The sequence below is a fragment of the Apodemus sylvaticus genome, chromosome 2 (genome assembly GCF_947179515.1).
Source record: "Apodemus sylvaticus chromosome 2, mApoSyl1.1, whole genome shotgun sequence".
Lineage (NCBI taxonomy): Eukaryota > Metazoa > Chordata > Mammalia > Rodentia > Muridae > Apodemus > Apodemus sylvaticus.
In genome coordinates, this window is record NC_067473.1 from 4,562,818 (window position 1) to 4,587,881 (window position 25,064).

The window sequence follows — 25,064 nt, forward strand, 5'->3', positions numbered from 1 at the left end:
GGCTGATGGCTAAGTCTCTGTGGCCTGTGTGTCACTGGGAGCCATTTCTTGTTTATCCTTCTTGCCACTCCTCTTCCCCAGGTATCCAGACAGATCTCAAAACCGTTCCATCCAGCCTGTCCCCCAGCTGACATACACACCGGTAGGAAACGGGGAGTCATCGGCTTGTTCAGGAAAGGAGCGAGACGGAGGGGGAACATTGCAAGTACTCGGCCTGAAAGACAGAGCAGGGCACACAGGCCGAAGGTGTGCATGGAGCCTGTGGCTGTGGGCCTCCAGGAGAAAGTTCAGGGGGGTATTTATGAGCCTGGGTGACTCTGCTAGCTCCCTTCACAAAACCTCTGTCAGGGAAATATGGACTTCGACATTTTTGCCTCCTGCATGTTAAAACTCTGAATTGTCTAAGATAGAGTTCCAGGATAGTTTAGCAATGGGCAGTCATTACAGTCACCATAGATGACTGGGGTGTTACCCAGTAAAGTTCTCCCTGTGCAATCCTGAGGGCCTGAGTTCAATACCAGAACCCATATAGAAATAAAGCTGGATATGGTGTTCCAAGCCTGTAATTCCAGTCCTGGGGAGGTGGCAACAGAAGGGCCCGAGGGCCTGCTGGCCAGTCAACATAGCCAAGTCAGTGTGCTAGCTCCAGGCCAAAGGAGGTAAGACCCTGGTTCAAAAACAAGGTAGATGGATGGCACTGAGGAATGACACCTGGGGTTGACCTCTGGTTAACACACACACACACACACACACACACACGGTAGATGGCACTGAGGAATGACACCTGGGGTTGACCTCTGGCTAACACACACACACACACACACACACATACACGCCAGTGAATGTGCCTTGCAGTTCGCCTGTCACAGTAATGACAGCACGCTCTAGGAGGCTCTGAAGCTCGGCTTATGTAATTACCTCTTTCTTGGTCAGGTAATGAGAAAAGCAGGGTGATGGGCGTGGCCACGCCCAGTCGTTAGTGAGCTTGTGTCAGGCTTTCTTCAGCGAAGGAAGCTGTTCTTTCTTTCCTGGAGAGGATCACCACTTGGTTCCACAGCTCCTCGCCTGCTGCCCTCAGGAACACACCTTGTGAAGTGGCCTGCCGTGCACACAGGGCACCTGCTGCCTTTGCCCCATTGCCCTCAGCTTCCCGGAGCTGCCCTCCACAGCTGGCCGCAGGACTTCTGAGGATGGTCAAGAAGCCACCTGGCATGGTGCTTGGAGCCTTCCAGGTAGCAGAACGGTAGCAGGTGAGGTAGGGTCAGTCAGAGAGAGGTTGACTTCAAAGAACTGGCTCATCTACAACACAGGACAGCTGAGAGTTTAGGTAACAACTAGAGTTGTAGGTTTGACCTAGAGGCAGAATTCCTTCTTTCTTGGAAAATTTCTAGCTTTGTCTCTTAAAGCTTTCAACTAATGAGATGGGCCCACCATAACTTGTACAGTGGTCTGCTTTTCAATACCTGTGTCGAGATGTATGTAACCTCATCTTCAAAAATACCTTTGCAACAACATCTGCATGCATCTGACCAGTCTGAAGGCACCAGAGGCTGGCCAGGTTGATGTACTACAGCCAGTGTAGGTACCGGAGGCCTGCAAAGCTTGTGACGCCATACAAAGCAATGTATAGGTCTGTTGCCAAGGCAACGGCTGCCATTTACCCAGAATTCCATAGCCCACCTTTACCTGTAATTACGTCACCCCCGGTATATAACTGAGCAGCGCTCCTTTCCTCTCTCTCTTTCTTTCTCTTCCCCCTTTCCTTCCCGCCGGCTACCCCTTCCCCTTCTTAAATAAAGCCCACGTGGACCTATCTGGTCTAGCGTGTCTCATTGCGGTTCACGGTTCCACTGCGGCCCGGTGCCTGGGGTGCACACGTGTGGGCCCGGTGAGCAGAGGCAGCCACAACGCAGGGAGCAGACAGGACATTTGAGCGAGCACAGAAATCAACGCAGGAACCAACAGCCAGTATCCAAAGAATCCACGGGTGCATTAAGAAATCGGTGACATTGGGATGATACAGATCCTCTGTGTAACTCAGTTAGCCTCCTGAACCTGAAGGGAGAAGGAGAGGAAAAGGGAGAGGGAGAGGAAGGGGGGGGAGAGGAAGAGGGACAGGGAGAGGAGAAGGAGATGATCAGTTACTGAAGGAATTAAATGGCTTCATCTCTGATTCTCTAAATCACAAAGTGCCATGTGCCTGTCCCTTGCTTTGTGGTAACCATGAGTTCTTTGGTGACTGAGTTCATTGAATGTCTGGCATGCACAGATCACAAGTTCCTCTGAGGGCGGTGGCACTGACTTGCCATCAGTAGAACGAGCCTTTGACATTCTACAATTTGAGGCAGGTTTCTGTTGAAATCTGTTGAGCCTGATGTGTGCTCAATAAGGAGTTAATGTCAGGAAGGAGCAGTGGTTCCCTGCAACCAACCACACACGCTCAGCACCCGCCTCACTCCGCAAGGGCATACATAGAAAGGAAGGCCAAGAACATCCTCTGCAGTCAGTGACTGTCTAGTGGACAAGACCCCGGCCATCTGCCTGCCCAGCCGACTGCCTTCCCATCGGACTCCGAGGCTCTGAGAACAGACTGGACCAGCAGGCAGACAGCGCCAGTCCCCTCAGGACCAGGCTCCCTCCTGGCAGGCATAACACAGTCTTTTTTCTTCTTTTGAGAGTAGTTTTACTTCAGGTTAAGAGACAGGCAAGCTGTTACTCTTGGCAGCTGCCTGTGAAGGAACCGGAGACAAGCAAGAGAGAAAGCCTTGTCAGGAGAGGTCTGCGATGGCTGAATGGCCGAATGGAAAAGCCCACAGCACCAGGGAACAAAACATGCTTGGCATGAAGGAAAAAGACGGGAGGAAAGGGAAGGTGTGCTTTTGGGGGGAACTCAGAATTGCTGGCAGATTGCAGTGTTACAAAACGAAAGCTGTTCAAGTGTTGGTACTAGGGCAGTGCTTCTGGGAAAGAAAATACATGATCACATTAAGGGGATGATTATTCCTCCCATCTCCTTCACAGGGCTTCAGTGAATCATCCTTCTCGAGGAGGATCTGGCCAGGTGATTGGCAGGCCCAGCTGATCAAGGTCTCTCCTCCACAGATCTCCCTACTTCCCCACCCTTCCAACTTCATCTCCATGGCCCCCTTCAATAAACAGGCAGAAAAACAAATTTTAAATGAAAGAAAAAAGTACAAGAAACACATATCCGCTGGGCAGTGATGGCGCACGCCTTTAATCCTAGCACTTGGGAGGCAGAGGCAGGTGGATTTCTGAGTTCGAGGCCAGCCTGGTCATGAATCCATAAAAAAATGGGAACCATAATATACAATCACTAAGATTAAAAAAAAAAAAAGCAAACAAAGCAATGATGCCTATCTGAAGGGAGGGAAGAAAGGGAGGGAGGGAGAGGGTGGGAGAGGGAGGGAGGGAGGGGAAGAGGGACTAGAGCTGGAGAGATGGTTCAGTGGTTAGGAGTTCTGGTGCTTTTCCAGAGGATCTGGGTTTGATTCCAAACACCCACATCAGGCTGCTCATAATCATCTATAACTCCAGTTTCAGGGGACCTGAAGCCCTCTTCTGGCTTCTGTGGACACCCACACATATGGGACATAAACTCACTGACCACCCCCCCCCCCCAGTCTCTGTCCCTCTCTCTCCTCCCTCCCTTTTTCCCTCTCTGCCTTCCTTCCTCCTTTCCTACCCCACACAAACAAATAAAATATAAATATCAAAATGAATCCCAGCTAGGTGTGGTGACATACCCTTACTCCCAGCACTCAGGAAACAGAGGCAGGTGGATTTCTGTGAGTTCAAGGCTCACCTACATAGGAGTTCCAGGACAGCCAGACCTAAAACAGTGAGAATTTGTCTAAAAAGAAAAGAAAAGGTCAAAATAAAGGAAGTGAAACCAAGGAAGAAATGTTCAAAAGTAGAAAGGAAGTTTTAGGAAAAAATTTGAAGTGCGAAGAATGCTTGAAAATCATGCAGAAAACCTCCATGCTCTAAAGTGAGACTATGAGAAAGGAAGAAATCCGCCCAGTGTGACTGACAGGCAAATACTCTAGGCAGTCCCTGACACGGAGTGGGAGCTACAACCTCATTTTTTTTTTAATATCTTCAATTAAAAAAAACAAAAAACAAAAAAACTTTTATTTGGAGGTGAGTGGGACAGCCCTTGCTCTGCATTTAAAGATCAAAGGACGACCTTGGGTTTTCTTCTCGCTCCCACCTTGACTTTGGCTGTGACAAGCCCTCTACCTGCTGAGATAGCTCAGCAGCCCAAGGCACTTTAACTTAAAGAGCTTCTACAGGCAGACAAGAGAAAGCCGGGCCACCCAGTGGGAGACTAAACAGAGAGACCACAGACCAGACCACTCCAGAGAAGCTAGTGGCGCCCTCGACTGGCGAGGGGCGGGGGTGCATGCTGGAAGCAGGAGCTGGGATCCTTAGCAGGTGGAGATCGACGCGGAAGTGGCCTGCACCGGTGAGGGTGCTGCTCTGGGGTGACCTTGCAGGCCACTGGCCTCCCGAAATGAGCTAAGCTCCTGTCCGGCCTGTTACCGAGTTTTGGTTACTCCGTATTGTGTGAAGCGGAGTGTGCTCCGCGTTCCAGCACGGGCCGCACCTCCGTCCCTATCAGCATTGCTTTTGAAGATATCATGTAATAAAGAACACAGAGTGGAGGATATGCCTTTCGCGTGGCAGGCCGTCCGTCAGTGAGTGCTCCACTGTTTGTCTTGCCACCTCTCTCCTGAGCACCTTCCTTGTGGCAACAGGGGGTAAGACAATCGCTCAGGAAAGCGCCTGGCTCCCTAGCTGCCTGCGATGGACCGATTGGCTTCCGTGCTCGGCCTGGCCTGCCATGCTCGCAAGGCTCGTCTGCTCCCCTGGAGGGCTTAGCTCCACATCACTGTTACCAGGCCCTTTGTGGAATCACGGTGTCAGCGTGACAACGCCAGGGCTCTCCCCACTGTCCTGCAATCTTGTTCAAAGAAGCTTCTAGAACAGTATCTGCCGTGCTGCCCTCTCTCTCCACGGCCTGTAAGCTTCCTGAAGCCAAGCTTGTGCTCACACACTGCCCTGCCTTCCAGGATGGCCTTTCCCGATAGAAAGCAGCCAGTATCCTGAGGGCCCCACACACCAAATCTCCCATTTCCTCTGTTCTCTCTCCCCAAGTTCCAACTGCCCAGTCCCAGAGACGAAGCCCTTCAGGCCTGCCTCCTCCCACACTGCGGCTGCTGACCTGTCTACAGTCTGCCTCTGGCCAAGCCCAGTGACTGTGGTATAGAGCTGAGCAGGACAGATGCAGGAGCAGAGGCCACATGGAAGTCCACTGGGAGGGTGGATGTCACCTGCATCTCCACACTGTGGACACACCCTAGGAGTGGTCAGGACACAGTTTTCTGGAAATGTTAAGTGACCATTTAATTTTCCAAGGATGACGGTCCCACGGAGTCTCTGAGAAGCAACTCTTTCCTTAACTTTCCAGGGCTAACTTATCTGTTGATTGTATAATCAATGCTGAGAACATTGCTTCGTGTACATAAATATTTAGTATAAAATATGTTTGGAGAATATGTTTAGAGAAATTGTTAGAAATTCTGTCCTCCTCCCAAGCCAAAACTCAGTTAGTGAATTTTTATAAACCTCAAGTCTGCGTCTCAAACAGACATTGAAGAGCAAACACTTCCACACAGAACAGCCCAAATGCATACTAGTGTGCTGCATACTGAAGACTGGCGGTAAGAAAATACTCAAAGTCCTTGTTTTCTGCAGTTAAACCAGGTTCTATAAGTATAGGGAATGAACTATGCACAGTAAAGTCGCTGTAGGTTCCACAGTCCTGAATTTGTGCCGAGATGTCTCACACAGCGCAGGTGGCCTGCGTAGCTGGCTCACATGGTGCTCACATGGTGAGGCCGTGAACCAGACAGAGAGTGAGGTAGTTGGGTGTGGCACAGGCGAGAACCACCAGCAACAGTTCCAGTTCATTCTGCATTTGAGTTTTGAATTCGGTTTTGCTCATTACAATTCCAGAAACATTTTTACTGTTGTCAGTAGGGTTTTTTTTTTTTTTTCAGCTTCTCCCAACATATTTAGTTATGTGACTTCCAGTAAAGTCACCGTGAAGCTTTCTGGGCTCAGGGCTGCCCACGATGAGGCCACTGTCCCTTTGCATGCACTGTGTTGGCAGTGAACCCTGTAGACACGCACACGCACACCTCCCCCAGCCAGAGCATCTTTACCCACCCACCTAAAATCCCGGGAAGCCCTTGAGCCACGGATGAACAAGTCCCACAGTGAGAGGAAAATGCCCTTGCCTACAAGTGAGCCAGACTAGAGTTTTACTGTTATTGTTGTGTTTTATTAAAAAAAAAAAAAAGAAAGAAAGAAAGAAAGAAAGAAGGGATATATTTGATAGAAGCACAGTAGGGTTGTGTGTGTGTGTGTGTGTGTGTGTGTGTGTGTGTGTGCAGGCCATGCTGAGGTATCCTGTCCCCCTAAGTACCAGCTGTACCACTGAATAATATGGAATAGAGTTTATTTAGGCCATGCTGAGGGGAGGGGAGAGAAGGGGAGAAGAGAGGGAGCAGAGAGAGAGAGAGAGGAGGGAGGGAGAGAAAGGGAAGGAGGAAAGAGGGGGGAAGTAGAGGCTGGCCATGAACACATGGAGAGAGGGGGAGGGAATAGGGATAGAAGAGACAGAGGGGGAAGGGGGGAAGAGGGCAAGAGAGGGAGGAGGGGCCAAGCAGCCCCTTTTATAGTGAGTCAGGCATACCTGGCTGTTGCCAGGTAACTGTGGGGCAGAGCCTAGAAGAAATGCTTTTTTCTTTTTCTTTTTTAACCTAGAAGGTAAAAGGCTGTGATAAACCAGGCTAGAAAACAACCGGGCCTTTGGTGGAAAGGTCCGTGGCCTTGGGGTGTGGCTGATACTGGAACCTCATCCAAGTCCAGTGCTTGGAAAGTTCTTCTTCAGTCTCTCCCAAGACCTCCTAAGACTCGCCAGAGTTCTATTTAGGAGCATTTCATAAAACAGCTTTTGACCCACATGGCATAAGGAGAGTTGTCAACACCCACCAAGTCCTTGCGGTGCCCTGTACCCCAAGAGTCCTTGGACTGAGTATCCCTATGGGATCCGTCTGCCTGGAAAACGGATGCTGATTGATTGTGGTATAAAGTACTAAGGAACAAGGGCAGGCATGGGCTCTGGCAGGCTTGGGCACGGGCTGGACTCAGGGTTCGGTCCAGCCCTTCTTGGAGGAGCAGAGACGGTGTGCCCTTTCCCTGAGGCTTGGAGGTCACGGGTTCTGAGTCCTGTGCAGTCACTCCACTGTCCTCACGCCTCGCACACCAAGGACAGTGACAGCATGTAAACTCATTTCTTGCCCTGGAGTCTCATTGAAAAGACTTCACTGGTGTTCTAAAGCCCATGCCTGGATGCTGGCTTCAAGCAAGAACTGCTGACATATTATTTAAGATTTGTAAGGCCTATAAGGAACTTCACCCCACCTGGGTTAATTACCAAGGCAACTTTATTTGCCCAGGAAATTGTCACGATTAACATGTATTATTTCACCACGTACCACAGGCAGGTGAATGAGAGGTCAGAAGTCAGTCACAAGCCATATCCAGGGAACAGTGAGAGTCACGACTTCTCAGGGTCCTTCTCTCTGCATATTCAGAGCTCACGGCCTAACAGAGGATGGACACACATTTACTTCCCGAGTACAAGCCTTCCTGACCAACGGGAGGCGAGGGTGGAACACTGGAATGGGCCAGCAAGATGGCTCAGGATAAAGGCACACAGTGCCACGCTGACTGGCAACATGAGTCCAGCCTCTCGGGAACCCATGCCAAGCTGGAAGGAGGGAACTGATTCCATAAAGTTATCATCTGCTCTGTACACTCGAGCTGTGACATGCACCCCTCCCCCAAGAAAGAACAGATAAAAAAACCAAACAAACCTAAAACAAAACATCTCAGGTCCTGAGCAGAAACCCTGAAAGGTAGCTGCTGGGGAATTGAGTCTTTATTCCCAGCTAGCGTTGGTAACATGACGGATGCCCTTCATTGGGGTATAATTGCTAGGCTAATCTCTGTTTCCATTTAGCAGACAGACACATTTCAGGCCACATGAGCCCTGCATGCTGACTCTGTCACTGGAGAAATGCTGAGTGTGGACTTCGACACTGCGCTGTCTGCATCCCGGCTGCCCTCTGAAGAGGAGACGGGGCATGGCTGCAGAACTCATCTTCACCTTAATTTGCGTCTCCTGGATTTCACTGTTGGGACCCCCTGTGGCTAAATGACTTTATGATGAAGGGAAGTTTGGTGTGAAGTGGAGGTGGCTGGCACAGGTTCCCTGGAAAATAAAGCAGGCTCAGAGGAGCATTCGAGAGATAGGCCACTCCAAGGCAGAGTTTCTGCTCCTCCTGGGCCCTTCCTTCATGTCCACAGAGCCTCACCACCTCCCTTTGATTCTGAGAGCAGAAGCCACAGTAAGACTACACCACCAGCTCCCATGCTTAAAGGGAAGAGAGGAACATCTTTGTCTTGGCTGACATTAGGTACGATACCTTAGAGGGCGAGCAGTAAGCTCGCACAGCATTTGCAAAAGCCCCGAGTTACTTCAGTTTTCCAAGGGCTGCCTTTTGCACAAAGTCAAATGACCGTGTTCTAAACTCGCAGGCAGCTGTCCTCACCAACTGTGCCACAGGCCAGGACAACATGGCAGCAGCGGAGGTGTTAAGCCGTGTGCTCAAGGTCACCCTAAGAAACATCTCCTAGAGTTTTGTAATCTGGTGGAAAGGTGGTTTTTGTTTTGTGTATGTATAAAGGTTTTAAAATAGAACAGGCCACCCTTTTCTGTTGTCCCAAAGGACACAGCAATGGCAACCAACAAATGTTAAATGAGCACAAACAGGAGCCGGCAGCCTGGCTTCAGCCGCTGCGGTCCTCAAAGGCCTGAAACAGTTCTTTCAGGAGACTCTGATGGACATTAGATCATTAACATGAAGTCCACCACAGTTCTGTGCATGTTGGCCGTGATCTATCTCTCTCTCTCTCTCTCTCTCTCTCTCTCTCTCTCTCTCTCTCTCACACACACACACACACACACACACACACACGGGAAGGTGGTGACAGAAGGAGCATGTACTTTCCCCTGTCTGCCTGGTCTCTTCTGATGGCTGCTTCTTTCAAAGCCACTTCTTTCTCATCATGTGGGTATCATTTATGCATCCTGGCACACCATCATGAAGAGATGAACATTTCAAGCTATAGCGAGAGAACACTTGACAGTCCTAGAGTGATTGTTTTATTATTATTTTAGTGGCTGAGGGTGGCCTTCTTAGCCACTGATATTGTGTCCCTCCAAACCTCCCACTTCTGCTTCTTTTTTGTTTTTTTCTATACAGGATTTCTCTGTGTAGCCCTGGCTGTCCTGGAACTCACTTTGTAGACCAGGCTGGCCTTGAACTCAGAAATCTGCCTGCCTCTGCCTCCCAGAGTGCTGGGATTACAGGTGTGCGCCACCACTGCCCGGCCTCACTTCTGCTTCTAAGAAGCAATCTGAACCCTCAGTAGAATGATGTCTTTTGGGGTCCCGGGAGTCCTTTAGTGAGGAGCCAGGTTGGGGAGGAGGGTGTTGAGGCCGGGTAGGACAACTGCTTGAGTGGATCCTTCAGAAGACCCTTCAGGAGCTGCTTAGGGACACTGGCCGGGGGCTCTGGGGAGGAGGTGTACTTCATTCTCGGTTTGAAAGTGTGGTAGCAGGATGTATACGAACCTACCTGATGAACCAAGGAACCCCCACCCCACCCCAGCTGTAGGGTTTTACCTAATTTGCAGGAACTAGGCTGGTAACGTGGAAACCCAGGAGACAGCTGAACCCAGGTTGTCTCTCATGGCACAAACAGGTCCTTCCCTAAATCATGGTTGTAAAGTGGTAACCACATCCTCTACGGTGGGGGAGCAGGAAGAGGGGCAGGGCCACCTCCTTACCCCCTTGACCATCATGTCTTCGTCAAAGGGACCCCTAACATGTTTATTCTACAGGTAGTGTCCGTATATTAGTGTTGACAGGGAGCAGGTGGGCTGATGGGGTAATCTTTGGGGTCATCTGGTCTTCAATTCTGAGCAGGAGAGGAGGCACCCCCCCCCCCGCCCCCACTCAGACCAGAAGCCAAGGTCGTGCTGCTGCGAGGAACACCAGAGCCCTGAGCAGCCCGCAGTACCAGACCAGCAGCCAGTGTCTCTGAAGATCGGGGGAAGCACGTGGCATGTTCGCCCTGGTTTCAGGCTCCGATGCACCCATTTCCTCCTGTGGTCTTAGGACTTCAGCATTTACTGAGATGAGAGCGCCTTTGCTGAAGATCAAGGTTTGTTGCGCAATCTTTGACGAATCTGAAAAGAACCAAATTGTGGAGAAAAGCCTGCACTCACTACGCCACAGGCCGCTCCGGACAGGAATGGGGGGGGGGGTGCTCCACAGCGCAGGGCGGCGGCGTTGCGGGAAGCGAGTGCGGGTCACCCGAGCCACTTAGACCCGGGGCTTCAGTCGTGGCGTGGTCGGGCTGCGGGTGTGTGTTTCCGGGGGTTGGACCTTAACAGAGACGCTGCAAAACCAGATGGATCAGAATCAGCTCCAGGCGAGTCCGGAGCCGGCTTACCTTGAGACCGAGAGCGCACGGCGACCACCCGGGGGCAGCGTGGGCGGCGTGGAGTGGGACAGTGGCGCCGCACGCCGCGCACTTCCTGTTCAACGCGCGCGCCGCCTGCCACCGCCCAGCGCTCCCGGAGCCTGCGTTGGTGCCAGGCCCGGCCCCCACAGTCCCCCGGGTACCGGGGAACGCAGCTCAGAGGCCGCCCGGGGCGGGCGCCCTGCCCTCTTCTCCCCTAGGGGCTGGGGCGCGCCCTTCGGCCCGCAGAACCCAGCCAGCCGCCGCCACAGTTTATTCCTGCGGCCACGCGCCAGCCCAATTGCGACGAGTTTTCGCCTTTGCACCTCCTCTTCCCCCTCTGCCCTCCCTCTCGCCCAAAGAGGAGGCCCTCCGGGTCCCAGGCTCCCTGCCGCTTTTTTGTGCGGCCCAGGGTTATGCATTTCTCTACTAAGTGTCTCTGGTCACCGTTTCCATCCAGGCACAGACACGGGAAAGCTGTTTTCCTAATTGCTGTTGTTAATTGCACCTGCCTGGCCGATTACCTCTGGGAATCGGTGGGAGGAGCCGAGAGGTGGAAAATGTTGCTTCGCTTTGCAGAAGGAGGAAAACTTTATCACCCAGCACGAGACTTCTGCCACGCGTAACCACAAGCAGCACGGGCCGAGACTCTGCACCCGAGGATTCCGTAGGAGAAAGAGGACGCTCCAACCCGGCATTCCGCGGACCGCCAGCCCCTCGGGTGGAGCCCCGCGTGTTACCTGCGCCACCCGCCCTCCCCGCGGAAGTCCCCACGAGGTGTTTTCAGGGTGGGAGGACAGTCATAAAAAGCGCGTGGCTCTAGCGTAACGGCAGCAGCCCTGGGAGGCAGCGAGGGGACCGAACCCCGGGGACAAGGCACCGGAATTAACTTGTAGCTAAAGTTATGGGAAGCGCAGCCATGGACACCAAGAAGAAGAAAGAGGTTTCCAGCCCTGGCGGGAGCAGTGGCAAAAAGAACCCCAGCCTGAAGAGGCGGTCACTGCGAGTGCACATTCCGGTGAGTCCCGTTCCTGGAGCTCCAGACTCCGGCGGCGCCTAGGCGGTTAACACGGGACACCCCGCGCGCGCCGTCCTGTCCCTCCTGTCCCTTCGGGAGGCTGGGGAGGGGGAGGGGCAGGGCCCAAGCTGGGCCGCAGAGCCCGAGATTGGATCTTGCTTCTTACTCTAGTGGAGCTATGGGATTGCCTGGGACGGAGGCAGGGGTGTCTGCTGGGAGACGAGGAGGACAAGCGCGCCCCCGGGTGCGCAAAGCCTGGTGGCGGACTGGGCGTAGCCTCGGATTCGGCCGGTGCGGGTACTGAGGAGGGGGGGTGGTGAGTTGTGTTGTTTTGTTGAAAAAGGACCTTGTGAAGTGCGGGAAAGTGTGAGTGGAGGAGCTTTGCGCTGCTGCCGAGGACTGAGGAAAGGAGTGGTGGGTGGGAATATCGTGGGGGCCACCGTGAGGCCGCATCCCCCAAATGGCTCTCAGTCCACAGCAGTTTCCTCAGGATGCATGTGAGTCGAGGCTGGGGCTCTTTGCATTGATTCCCTTGGTTTAGTTCCAGGAACATTTTGGGCCTTATGGAATTTGGGGGGTTTGAGGTGTCCTCATCGGATTATACAGGGCTACTGCTAACTTCAGCCCAGATCACCCTGCCACCTTCGTTGGACTTTGGTGACATTGATTTAAGCAGCCAGAGGAAGCGGCAGGCAGAGCTAGCTCGGTGCAGGGCTTCCTAGTGGGTCGCCCAAGGGCACTTTTCCTCCTCTCTGTAGACAAGTCACAGGAGGTGTACCCCAGCCTTTAGCTTTACCCAAAGGGAAACCCCACTTGGCTACATCCAGGCGGTGACCAAGCAAGCAAAGGTTTTTACAAATGCACACGCTAAGCAGTGTGACCTGGGACAGCTCAGGGAGCCCCACCTCCTGCCAGTGACACCTAATGGCATCTACACTGAACACTTGCTGTCTGTCACAGCGTGGGCAGAGCTGGCTTGCCAGCACTTCCCTGAAGAAGGAGTAGTGGGCTTTCCTATTGCCTGCCCCAAGCCTTTCCTTTTAGCTGAGGGGTGGGGTGGGGCGGGGTGGGGTGGGGTGAGGTGGGCTATCTTCTTTTAATTCCAGTTCAGGAATGTGGTACTGAGTGGAGTCTTGGACCTGGGGCCCCACACAGCTAATGAGGGTGCTTTGGAGCAATTTAAAGTTGGGCATCTGGACAAGCAAGCCATGAGTCCCACGGTGACCTAAACATAGAGGGATACAGATTTTATTTGAGAAAATACTTACTACATTGCCTATGTAAGATATTCTAAAACTATTTAAATAGAAAGTTAGACATTGCTGATAAGATCTGTTTAACAGTGACCTTTTGAGCTGACTCTTTAACCACTGTGCTTGTACCGGTTTGTCTCAAAGAAGGGTGCCGATTTGTCCACCTTGTGGGGAGGTTGAAATAAAATAGTAGACGGAGAAGCTCCTTACAGTGTAAAATGCCGTGCACTCATATGTTACCACATTTGTGTCAGAGTGCAAGGAAGAGATCTCAGCACTTAGGAGGTCGTGGCATGGTGATTGCTGTAAAGTTAAGACTAGTCTGGGCTGGATAACAAAGAGGTCTCAATATAAACAAACAAACAGATGGCAGTAGGGTGAGGAGACAAGATGGGGGCGGGGAGAAAATAGTGCCCAGCGAACGGAGGCCCAGTGGAGCAGCTGACTCCCACCCGTGTGCCTGCCTTCGAGGGGTACTGTGGGAGGCAGTATAGAGCAAAGTCCAGCAGCCGCCAGGGGACTGACAGGCCACTCTGTCCATGCTGAAAACCAGCCTCTGAGCTGGGACACTCAAGCATGTTGTTGGTGTGACCTGACCTTTACTGAAAGCAGTTTTCACCGCACTGTCACCCAGCTGTTCACCGTGTGACCTGTGCCTGTGTTCTTGCTCTCTCTTGTGCATGTGTTTGCTGGTGTGCCCCAGAGGCTCCTATCATCTACCCACTAATGGTCACCTAGTGATTACTGTGCCAGGAGAGGCTGTGGAAATGGGCACTTAAGGTTCAGTGCTTAACAGCCGAGCCCAGGACATTAGATGACAGGTCAGCTCCACCACAGCTGCATGCACGCAGAGACCAGAGTGATAACCACGGCAGAGCCACTTCAGATGCAGAGGGAGATGGCGCTTCTGGGTCCAGTAGAAGCAGTGTCTCTTGGAGGGAAGGGAATGCTCTCAGACCAGATCAGCAGGACTTGGAAGGAATTGGATTTCAAACAACATACAGTTTTCTTTCTTAAGTATGTCCCATGCTCTGTTGGAATACACTCACACTAAAACTGGTCTGTTGCTATGCAGATCCCTATTTCACTGGGTATCCTTTGTTTCCTCAGACATCCCTGGCTTGAAGGCCAGGCCCTGGACAGGCACAGGGGTATCTGGTACCCTGGAGTCAGAGGCAGAGAGAATTCTCTAAGTTCTCCTTAGTTAATTCCAGGCCAACGGAGACTCAGGGATTGCTCTCGGAGGCGGAGGGGCTGCAGCAAAGGTCTGTCCCTTCTGTGCAAACCTGACCCAAGTCTTCTGTAACCCTGTGGGGAGCTTTGGCCTTGTGTCTTTCTCCCTCTGAGAGATTCCGCCCAGCTTTGGCAGCTGGTTCAGCTGAATGTGGGGGCCCCTCCAAGTACTGAGATAGACCCCGTGTGGTTACCTCGGCTCTGAAACCATAGCTGAGACCTTGTATCTGATCCACATGCATGAGGCAAGGGCTGGAGTGGGGGATGGGCACTAACTGGGAATGGCACGGGCTTTGGAAACCTCAAAGCCCATCCCCAGTGATGCATCTTTCTCCGTAAAGTCACCTCCCAATCTTTCCTGAGTAGTTTCACTAACTGGGGGATTTTCGGTATTTAGATATTTGAGCCCATGCATCAGAACTGTCTCTCATCTGAACCACCACAGTGCAGAAAGGACGGACTTCCACCAAGTAGGGTGTCATTGGAGAGACAGTTCTGATGCATCTGCACAGAAACATTACAGGAGAACCCAGCAAGGGACTGTTGCTTCACTTGCTAGCATATCCTCATGGCCTGTCTGGCTTCAAGAAACTTCTTCCTTACTCCTTTACTAAAGCTGTTTAACAACAAACTCTTCACCAGGACCTAAGTTCTTGTCTTGGAGCCTTCTTCCGGGGTTTAAACTGAGAAGCTATTAAAATACGAGGAACACAAACTCATGAGAAGTAGCCAGCCCTACCAGCCAGGTGAGGCACGTTGGTAGGCTTCCAAGGCTCAGAGCCCGAGGGCCCCTCAGTGAGGGAAAGTGCCTAGGGGATGCCCTAGGAGAGCCAGAAGAACTAGGGGAGGATCCTGTGTGACACCAGAGCTGCCGGGGAGGTTGGGTTCTTGACCTAGTAGGCACTGGTGACAACGCACATGTCCTCTTGGGAGAGGAGCTCATGAAATTCTTCAGTGTCACTGGAGATAGACTAAAAATAGAGCCCAAGGCAGTTGGCCAGTCACAAGGTTGTGGTGGCACAACTGGGCTGAAGACACTGCCTGCAACCTGCTGTGTGTGTCTAGCAGGGGAGTCTCACCCAGCCTGAGGTCTCAGGGCCTGCTGTGCTGGTGATGAGCCTGTGGCCACACTCTGCAGAGCATGGGAATAGGAATTGTCCTCTGAGCCTGCCTGGGCCTGGAGGATCAAATGACAGCATGCTCTGTCCCTCTCGCCACCGAAGCACCCTGAGCTGGAGTCTGGGGGAGACATTCAGCTTCGACCTTGCTGAGCCTGGTTTGAACATTTGGACATGCTCTTTGGTGGCTAGGTGGGGCTCTTGAACCAGGTTCAGCTTAATAACTATACTGTCTAGCTATACTTTCAGTATAATAGCTGTAATGTCTAATATGCTTTAAAATACCTAGCTAGGCAGTGGTGGCGCACGCCCTTAATCCCAGCACTTGGGAGGCAGAGGCAGGTGGATTTCTGAGTTCAAGGCCAGCCTGGTCTACAGAGTTGAGTTCCAGGACAGCCAGGGCTACACAGAGAAACCCTGTCTCGAAAAACCAAAATAATAATAATAATAATAATAATAATAATAATAAATAACAACAATAATAATAAGTAAATAAAAATCAAGTCCTAAACCTGCTGATCTGGAATTTCTGAGACAAGACCCATAAATAAATTTTGTTATTTATTGAGTTCTTCACGGGATTTTTATGCCTCCTGAGTTTAAAGGGAGTTGGTGTCTTGCTTTCATTTCTTCTGTTCTCATGTCATTGGTTCTACCTGTTATCTGTTTCTTCTGTCCATCAATCCTTCCTTCTGTCTATTGACCATCCACCACTGTACTGGCTGGTTTTATGTCAGCTTGACACAAGCTAGAGTCTTCATGGAGGAGGGAGCCTCTATTGAGAAAATGCTTCCATATGGTCCAACTGTAAAGCATTTTCTTAATTAGTGGTCAGTGGGGGAGAACCCAGCTCTTTGTGGCTCTGGCTTCTATGAGAAAACAGGTTGAACAAACCACAAGCCAGTAAGCAGCACCCCTCCATGGCTTCTGCGTCGGCTCCTGTCCATCCCTGTCTAAGTTCCTGTCTTAACTTCCTTCTGTGATAAACAGAGGTATGGAAGTGGAGGCCAAATAAACCCTTTCCTCCCCTGCTTGCTTTTGGTCATGGTGTATCATCATAGCAATAAAAACTCTAAGGCCATCTATCTAATCTATTCAAATATCCATGTAACAATTGTCCATTTATTTACCATCTACCTATCCATATATCCACTTTTCTGTCATCTAACTTTCTAACCTGTGCAAATAATATTTAAGTATCCATGCATCATATATATGTGTATGTGTATATGTGTGTGTATATACATATACGTGTGTGTGTGTGTGTGTGTATGTGTGTGTGTGTGTGTGTGGTCCCCATCCATCAGTATGTGTATATATATGTGTATATGTATGTGTATATACATATACGCGCGCGCGCGTGTGTGTGTGTGTGTGTGTGTGTGTGTGTGTGTGTGTGTGTGTGGTCCCCATCCATCAGTATGTGTATATATATGTGTATATGTATGTGTATGTGTATATACATATACGTGTGTGTGTGTGTGTGTGTGTGTGGTCCCCATCCATCAGTCATCTGCCCATCTATCTTTACCCATACACCCCGTCTTTCATAAATCACATTGTTCCACCCATCTTTGAGAAGAACTACCCTTCACTACTGATTGTGTAACAGTGACCGGATGTTTCTGGCTGCCAAGATTGACCAGCAGCTGGAGAAGCCCAGTGTGGCTCAGCCTCTTGGTTTGGGCCATGCCGTATTGGCTTGGCGTCTTGGGGTGTTTGTGAACATAAACTCTTACAGGACCCAGACATCAGAAGCTACAACAGCTCAGTGCAGGCCCAGGACCCTGGTGGCTCCAGGTTCATTAACAAGGCTTGAGTGCTGTGTCTCAAGAGTCCGCACGTGAGAGAAAGGTCTGGCCAGTGACTGGGCTGCTTCAGTGTGGGCACAGCGTGCCCTCTGGACGTCAGCTGGGCACCGCGCATACAGTTGGTGCCCTGGAGCCAGGTGGAGACTGTAGTCCTACCTTGTTTGTAATACATGCACACATGAACACACACATGCGTGTACACACACACATACACACACACATATATGTCCAAGTGTGTATACACATATTAACATATATACATGTGTTATATATTATATAATACATAAATACATATGACAAAGTGTATATATATATACACTAAAATTTACATAATTTAAACAGTATATAGTAGAATTATAACATGTATTAGACATTAGTTAGATCTAGAGATTTAGTTATTGGTTTATTAATTGTACTCAAGTTCCTCCCACTGTGACCTGTGGCCTTCCTGACTGCAAGCAGTCTATAGCTCCATGTCCTGAGTCCTCTTAGGACCAACAGACTGGAGAAACCACTGGATTTGAGGCCACCTGAACTGCCGGGTAGACACACGGCCACATTGTCCTCCATATCTGGCCATTGTGAGGTCAGCTGGGCACATGAGCTGTTGTGACCCCCACTGCAGCTGAGTTACAGACTGACCCCAGAGATCAACCCAGACTGAGAGAACTTTCCAGCAGATGGAGAGAACAGAAAGAGAGAGAGAGGGAGAGGGAGAAAGAGAGAGAGAAAAGGAGTATCAAAGCCTGCTCCTTTGTCTCCAGTTTGCCATATTTGAAAGCAGAAAGCAGTGGCTGATGTACTGGCTAGCAGGTGCCTATGGTTACCGTGGTAGGGGGTTAGGGGCCGTGGACATCGTGTGCAGTGACGTCCCCAGGCCTTGCCAGTCCCACATAATAGGAGTCCCATGGTGGACGGGTTAGTTCAGAGGAGCAGCAGAGAGAAGGGCCTCTTCTGGACAGGCTAGGGTCCCCCACCCCCTCACGCCCACTCACACGTGTGTCTATTGGAACAGAGAAGGCAGCATTTGTACAATGCCTCTCAGGCCTGGGACCCCATTGCATTGGGTTCCTGGGTCTGTTGTAACACAGCCCCACAAGCCAGGTGGCGTGTGGCCACAAGAACCTACCTTTTTTGTATCTAGAGGCCAAAAGTCCAGGGTCAAGGTGTTAGCAGACCGAATTCTCTGCGCGGTATCCAGAGGAGGACGCCCCCTTGCTTGCACTGCCTCACATCTCTTGGCTTGTGGCAGTATCGCTCCAACATTGCCTGTCTCGTGTGGCCTTTCCCCTCTCAGGGTGGCTGTGCCAGCATGTCTTCCTCCTAAAAGAATGTTAGCCATAAAGGATTAGGGTCTACCCTAATGACATCTAGTTCAGCTCCTATTTCAACCAAGGTCACACACACAGGTTCTATGGGCTGGGACTAACTGCACCTTTTTGCTTCTCGGGCTGTGGATGGTGTAGGTCACCGAGTTGCCATTTCTGCGTCACCCACCTGGCACAGGATCCAGAGCACAGACATGAAGAGATCTGCAGCCACCCTACCTGGCGGCCAGTGTGTAGCCCTTCATCTACGTGTCTAGCAGGACATTCCTCTCTTTCCAAACGTTCAGTTCTCACCCTGTGGCATCGCTCCTCTTTGCCCTCCTGGCACAAGAGGAAGCCACTCTAAGACCACCCTTCCCTAAGACTTCCGTGCCTCAGGACCACTAGGCAAACTTCCCACAGTGAGAATGGCATTCTGCCTGTCAGAAAAGCAAGAGGAACCTGGGGCTACCGAGAGCAAATCGGTCTCTGTTGAACATTCGTCAACAACTTCACTGCCCAGCTAGAGAACACCAAAACACCAGGGCCCTGGCAAGAGCCTGTGGCCCAGATGCTGCCCCATTGGTCTGTGGCAAGCCATGAGTTGGCAGAGAAGGCTTCCTGTCAACAGGAAGTAAAGGAGGGAGATTTAGTTATTTTCAAAGTAGAGGAAGAGATGAGTACAATTTGAATGGGCAAGCAGGGTAACTGGGGGTGCTTCCCCGCTTGTGGGGCGTGCACAGCCGGCTAAAGTTTAACCATTTCCTCTGCTCTGACTACTTAGGCACACCACAGGTGGGAGTCCTCGGAGAGTTCCCTGTGGTTAGCCCAAGGGACATGCCTCCCCCTTCACGTGGCTCCTCCACTGATCTCTGGATGAGGTCACAGCTGATTAACCAAGCAGGGAAGGCCGGATCTAACCTCCATGCTCAGCACTTCTTTATCAGCTGGTGTGCCTTCTCCCAACACATGCTGACTCTCGACATTGGAGGGTGACTAAGGAAGAAACTGGCAGACTGGGTGTCTCCTGGGTGGTTGAGTTTGCGCTTCATATTTTTAGGTTAAAGGAGCTGGGCCCAAATGTGAGGGAAGCCGAGAGTCCGGCTCTGGGAGGGCGAGGCTCTCCGATAGGCTTCCCAAGTGTCCAGAGTGGCCGCAAAGCAAATGTGCCAACTGAACATCCCTGGTAGGGCGCTGTGTGGACCAGAGGGGGGATTTGGGAAATGGGAGAGAAACAACTGCCAAGAAACATCACCTCAGCGCCCGTTCATTTTTCAGAAAGGTTTTCCAGGCTACAAGCTGCTTGTAAAGTTACCTAAATGTAGTGTGGGCGGAGGGCGAGGCAAAGACAGAGGGTTTCCACTTCTCTCCAGTCAGTCTGGGGCTAGTTGGTCAGCCCTCAGTGGACACTGGCAATTGTAACACTTTTTTCTAAGTGTTATTTGAGGAGAGCTGTTGAAAGAAAACAGAGAAAGGTGTCCACACAGCACAGGGAATGGGAGCAAGACCACCAACTGTGGAAGATAAGAGATCAGCTGCCCAGACTGCCAGCTTGCCAACTCAGTGTCAGATGCTAAGTCCTTGGATAGAAGATTCCAGGACTCTGCCAGATACTCCAGGAATCTCCAGATACTCTCCAGGTATCTGCCTTGATTACCAGGCTAGTCTCCAGGGGTCACGACCTGTTTGCACCAGCAGGGACCAGGTCTGGGCAGGAGTAGAGGACAGGGAGCTGGCTAGGTGCGAGGAACACGATACGTCTACCTCAGTTGTCCACATTGCTCACCAGGCAAGGATAGATGGCCCACTGGTCACACGGGCATGTACCCAGTGAGACACCGAGGATGGGTCCAGCCATCCTTGTGTTTGTATGTTCTCCGTGCTGTGGCTGTCCATGCTCTCTTGGTACCACAGAATCTAAGAAGTAAGAACATTCAGATTGGTTCTCCAGCTTCCCGTGCCTTCACTGGATCCAGGGTGGTCTGAGGAGAGGCGTGAAGGGAGCTGGTTCCCCGACAGGTGGGCATTTGACCGCATCCTGTTTCTATCAACAAGAATGGATGAATATCCAAGGTGCTATTTTGGCCCAGGATTGAAGCCAGGACCAGGAGAATAGAGAGGTTATTTGTCTCCACACCATTCTTGCTTGTTAAATGTAGTTTGAGATTTCTTAAGTGACCTTGGGGCACAAGTAAGAAAATATCCTTTGCTATGCAAGAGAGAAGCAGTGAACAGTGGTACCCAACAGTCTAAGAGAAGAACTTGGCCAGGTGGCCTTCCGTTGGATTGCTGAGGAGAGGAAGTGGCTTAGAGAGCTGTGGTACTTCCTGGGAGTCCAGGGAGAACAGAAACTTCTCTCCGGATCAGTCAGCCTGTGACCCGCCATGGCCCGTGGCTTGCTGAGGTAAGCCAGGGGCTCAGGCTCAGCTCTTCTGTTACAACCGAGTTGAGAAGTTCTCAAGTCTACAGGTGAGGTCCACTGCCTCGCCCACATACCTCCTCTGCGTCTTGATTAGAGGACAGCAAACAGCCTCAAACAGCGACAGTCAAACAGTTCTGTCTTGTGCTAGTTCAGAGCAGCAATTGGTACAGAGAGATCATGGTGACAGCTCAGGCTGCAGGCTGGCCTGAGACATTTTGGGTTGTCCTCTGTCTTTTGTGGTCATGCCAGTACTGGTACTCAGGAAGATCCAAGGCAGAGTCCTGAGGCTCTGCTGCCTGTGCCTTCCTGGCTCCAGAGTCACTGCTGCTGTGACGTCAAGAAGGACATTTGTCTCAGTTTCTTGCTAAATGATGATAACTTCCCTTCCTCAAAGTTTTTCTCGACCCCTGATTCTGTACCTCAGCTTCAGCCCTGCAGTGGTGGGAGGGGAGAGATGCACAGGCAGGCTTTGAAGCCATCACCACGAATGTCCCACCCCCCCCACCCCGACATTCTGAGGTGGGATGCCCTTTGGAGTTGCCTCCAAATAGAGAAAATAAGGGTGAGCCTTTCTATTCATGGTCCCTGGGAAGAGGAACAGAGCTTGGCCTCCGTGAGACTAGTTGCTTCTCTTTTCTTTTTAAAATTTATTTATTTATTATATGTAAGTACACGGTAGCTGTCTTCAGACACCCTGCAAGGCATCAGATTTTTTTATGGATGGTTGTGAGCCACCATGTGGTTGCTGGGATTTTGAACTCAGGACCATGGGAAGAACAGTCAGTGCTCTTAACCACTGAGCCATCTCTGCAGCCCATTCTAGTTGCTTTTCTTTGATGTGTCCACCAATCTCCTTAATTAGACCCTGAGTCCCTTTAGAGATGACAAGTGTGGATTCTCAGATCAGTCCAGAGGAAGCGCCTCCCACACCACTGCCTCAGGTGATCATGGTGACAGTAAAGAGATATCCAGGCCTGCTGAAATGTGGAATGCACAAAATCAAGTCAGTCTTTGAGAATCAAAATGTTTACCTGTCTTTAGGAGCTAATTTCTCAAAATGTGAGTGAATCCACTGTTTACTAATCTTATGAAAACCCCCTATGAGAAGAGAAGGGTCTGGGAACCGGCTCGGTTGGTAAAGTGCCTGTGGTGAAGACTCAGACCTGACGAGTTAACCCTGAATCCTGTGAGAACAAACTACACATGGTGACAGGAGCTTGTACTGGGGAGGCAGGGGCAGGATCCCTGGGGCAGATCAGTGAGGGGTGAAGACAACTGATGAGACATGTTTGACCCCTGACCTCTCCATGCACTCATACATGCAGCTGTATACACGTGAACATGGGCACACACACACACACAGGGAGGGAGGGGGGAGAGAGAAGAAATTTCAGTGACTTTGCATCTTGTAGACTTAATGAGAGGATGTATCTTGGTAATCTCATTGTGTCTCTGTGTTGGGTCTTTTGCTCAAGCTAACTGATGAGAAACAGCACCCCTACTCTACCTGGGGGCATTTTTGTGACAAGACCATCCTTTGGAAGCTCATCTGGCACCTAGCCTAACTGAGGAGGGGCCCTTGGGGCAAGAGCCAGGCACCTGCCCTTCTGCCTCGTGTGCTCCAGGAACCTCTAGTTCCTGTGTTGTGGGAGGAGGGACTTGGCTGTCGCTCAGCAGATCCTTAAGAACAGAATCTTGGCAAGGGCAGGGAAGTGGGGTGGTGCTCACCCACCTCCACAAAAGATAAATGTGACTGAATGAGCGGACATTTGGGAGCCAGGGACAAAACTGCCCCCTCAGAATCCCTGTCCCTTCGCCCCCTCCGCCTGCCTTCCCCTTTGGTTCCTGGTATTTGGGGGTTGGTTTCCTTACTTGTAAACTAAGTGACGATCCCCACAGGGCTGAGGAGTAGAAAGTGAGACTGTGGGGGATGGACAGGACATGGAAGTTCTAGAAGTGCTCACTAGAGAGTTAAGAACACAGCTGGGCGACTGAGGTGGCCCCAGGCTAAGAACTTTGTGGTGGAAGACACTGTCCTTTGGACAATACTGATGCATGCTTGGTGTTACCCATTGTAAGGCTTTGGCTAAATACACTTCCAGATTTATTTATCAGCTCTCCTTATTTATGCTGAGATGGGCCCAGGGCTTGAGCTATGGGCTCACACACTAGGAACCTGAGAGCCATTCCAGGGGTGTTGTTGCAGAAGCTGGAGTGACTCAATGCACTGGGAGATTGTGGGTACCCCCTGGGGACAGTCATGGGCTGGAGAAGACTATGAGAACAAAGGTTTTGGGAGAGGGCCCTCATCTCAGTCTTCATTCTAGCACACTGACTTGAGAAAGTTCTGGGAATTCAAATTCCTACCTGACACCCTAATATGACTTCTGTCTAAATGAGTATAGGAGACACTCACTCGTCACATTAGGCGAGTGTCACATAAAGGCAGTGAAGAGGGGGCAGGCTTAGAGAGAGCAAGGCATGTAACTCACTGTGTCTGCTGGGAATCAAGAGAATAAACAGGCCTGGGCCAGGGCAGCAGGTGTGGCCTGGAGTCCTTGTTATCCACGCCCCAGCAGCCCTCATCCCTGGGAAATCAGTCCTCCAGCGGGCTCATCCGCCATCATCTGAGCACATCTTCAGCTGCATGTGAAGATGGAGATGCTCCGGGATCCACCCTCAGCTTCAGGCTGGCTCCTTGCTCTGTCTGCTTGACAGAGGCACAGCGTAGGACCCTGCTGCTTCCCACAGCTCTTTGTTGGCACAGCAGAAAGGTCTGACTGTACAAGCTTGAGTTCACCACCGTGTGACTGTAGCCTGGTTTGTAGCTTGGTTTGCAGCTTTCTCCTGATCTGGTGATGGCTGTCCGTGTGTGGTCTTAGCGCCTGACAGTGCAGCTCATCATGGACACCGCCTTAGTGTGCCTCAGTCTGCCTCGGTACCTCATGTCACATACGTGTCAACCTTAGAAAACTCAAATTGCAGTGCTTGGAAGTATGTCAGGAGCGGGCATGGTGTGGTTCAGGCTCAGTGGGAAGGAGAAGAGAGGATAGTGGGAAAAGCAGAGTTGAGGCATGTGGGAGCTATGCCTGTTTAAATGCTCACCAAGACCCTCTCAGCCCAGTCCTGAACACATATCTTCATGTACCTGGAGACCAAAATAGGATAGAAGATGCCAAGGCATGCGTGAGTATTTTAGGAGTCTCCACTTTTCAGAAGCAGGAGAAGCCTCAACTGATTTCTTAACAGATCTCCCAGGTTGGCTCTTGGATGGGGGTGTGAGAGATAGGTATGGACTTCTAGTGCTCCATCAATGTGGTAGCTGGTTCCCATGATTGTCAAGGTCAGACAAGGTCATTCTGCAGAGACCACCTGCCCCTGGGTTACCGCATCCACCGCTGCTTCTCTGCGTGGTCTGTGCCATCCCTGCACTTGGCAGGCTTGCGTAGAGCCACTGTTGTTTGCATTATGCAGGTGGGAGAAATTTGCAAGCAGGCTACGAGTTAGGGGCAGCGGGGCCAGGCAGCTTAGCCGGAGCCGACTGGCACCTGAGCCCACACGGCGAACCACTGTGCTGAACAGACAGATGGTGCTGGAGGCGACAACGTGCAACCTGAGAAAATGTGTGGAGGGAGCGCAGTGTTTATCTCCAGCAGTTTCTATAGGCAGATTTTTGGATGTCCTTGACCCCGCCCCCTCCCAGCGCCCTAGCTGCTGCTGGGTCTGCAGCCTGGAGCCAGGCGAAGCTCTGCTCTTGCCTGGTTCATTTCCTTGGGGCTCTGTAAGTCTCAGCACTCCGGCAGATGGGAGCTAGGAAGGAAGGACCCGGGTGTCCCTCAGTGAAAAACAGTGATTTTCCAGCTCTGATCTGCCCCGTCGTCATCTTCCACGAGACACTGTGTGTGTTCACTGCCTTCTCTGCTGGGAAGGCCCCTTGCTTAGCTGTATTTGAACCCCTGCTCCCTACGAACACTTGGATCTTCAGTGGGCATGTTTTGCGGGAGTGATCCATCTTTGGCTGTGTGGGAATAGGTATAGAGCTTGGGACGTTCCCTCCCAAATGTTGCTTTCCAGCACCTGTGCCGGTTTGCTGTCTCGTTTTGCTGGTCGGAACCCTGGGAGACTGCATGCTTCTGTGCGAAGACCTGGGGCTCCAGCGCGGCCGTGCCTTTTGCCGCCATCTTCCTTTTGCTGTGCTCATCCTCTTTCTCTGTCGTCTC

General features: G+C 51.3%; 1 protein-coding gene and 1 long non-coding RNA gene across 3 annotated transcripts in view; one reads left to right on the forward strand and one right to left on the reverse strand.

Moving 5' to 3' along the window:
* Positions 1-9,296: 9,296 nt before the first annotated feature.
* On the reverse strand, positions 9,297-10,772 carry LOC127678201 (uncharacterized). The gene is made up of 2 exons (XR_007976538.1): positions 10,674-10,772; positions 9,297-10,407 (listed from the first exon to the last, which is right to left on the reverse strand). It is a non-coding gene; the product is annotated as an uncharacterized LOC127678201 (long non-coding RNA).
* An 814-nt stretch (positions 10,773-11,586) lies between these two features.
* Prkag2 (protein kinase AMP-activated non-catalytic subunit gamma 2) overlaps positions 11,587-25,064 on the forward strand; it is a 235,927-nt gene continuing 222,449 nt past the window's right edge. For both annotated transcript variants that reach the window (XM_052172993.1, XM_052172994.1), the window contains exon 1: positions 11,587-11,700. In XM_052172993.1, coding sequence (XP_052028953.1) covers positions 11,587-11,700 — 114 coding nt within the window. The remainder of the gene's footprint in view (positions 11,701-25,064) is intronic.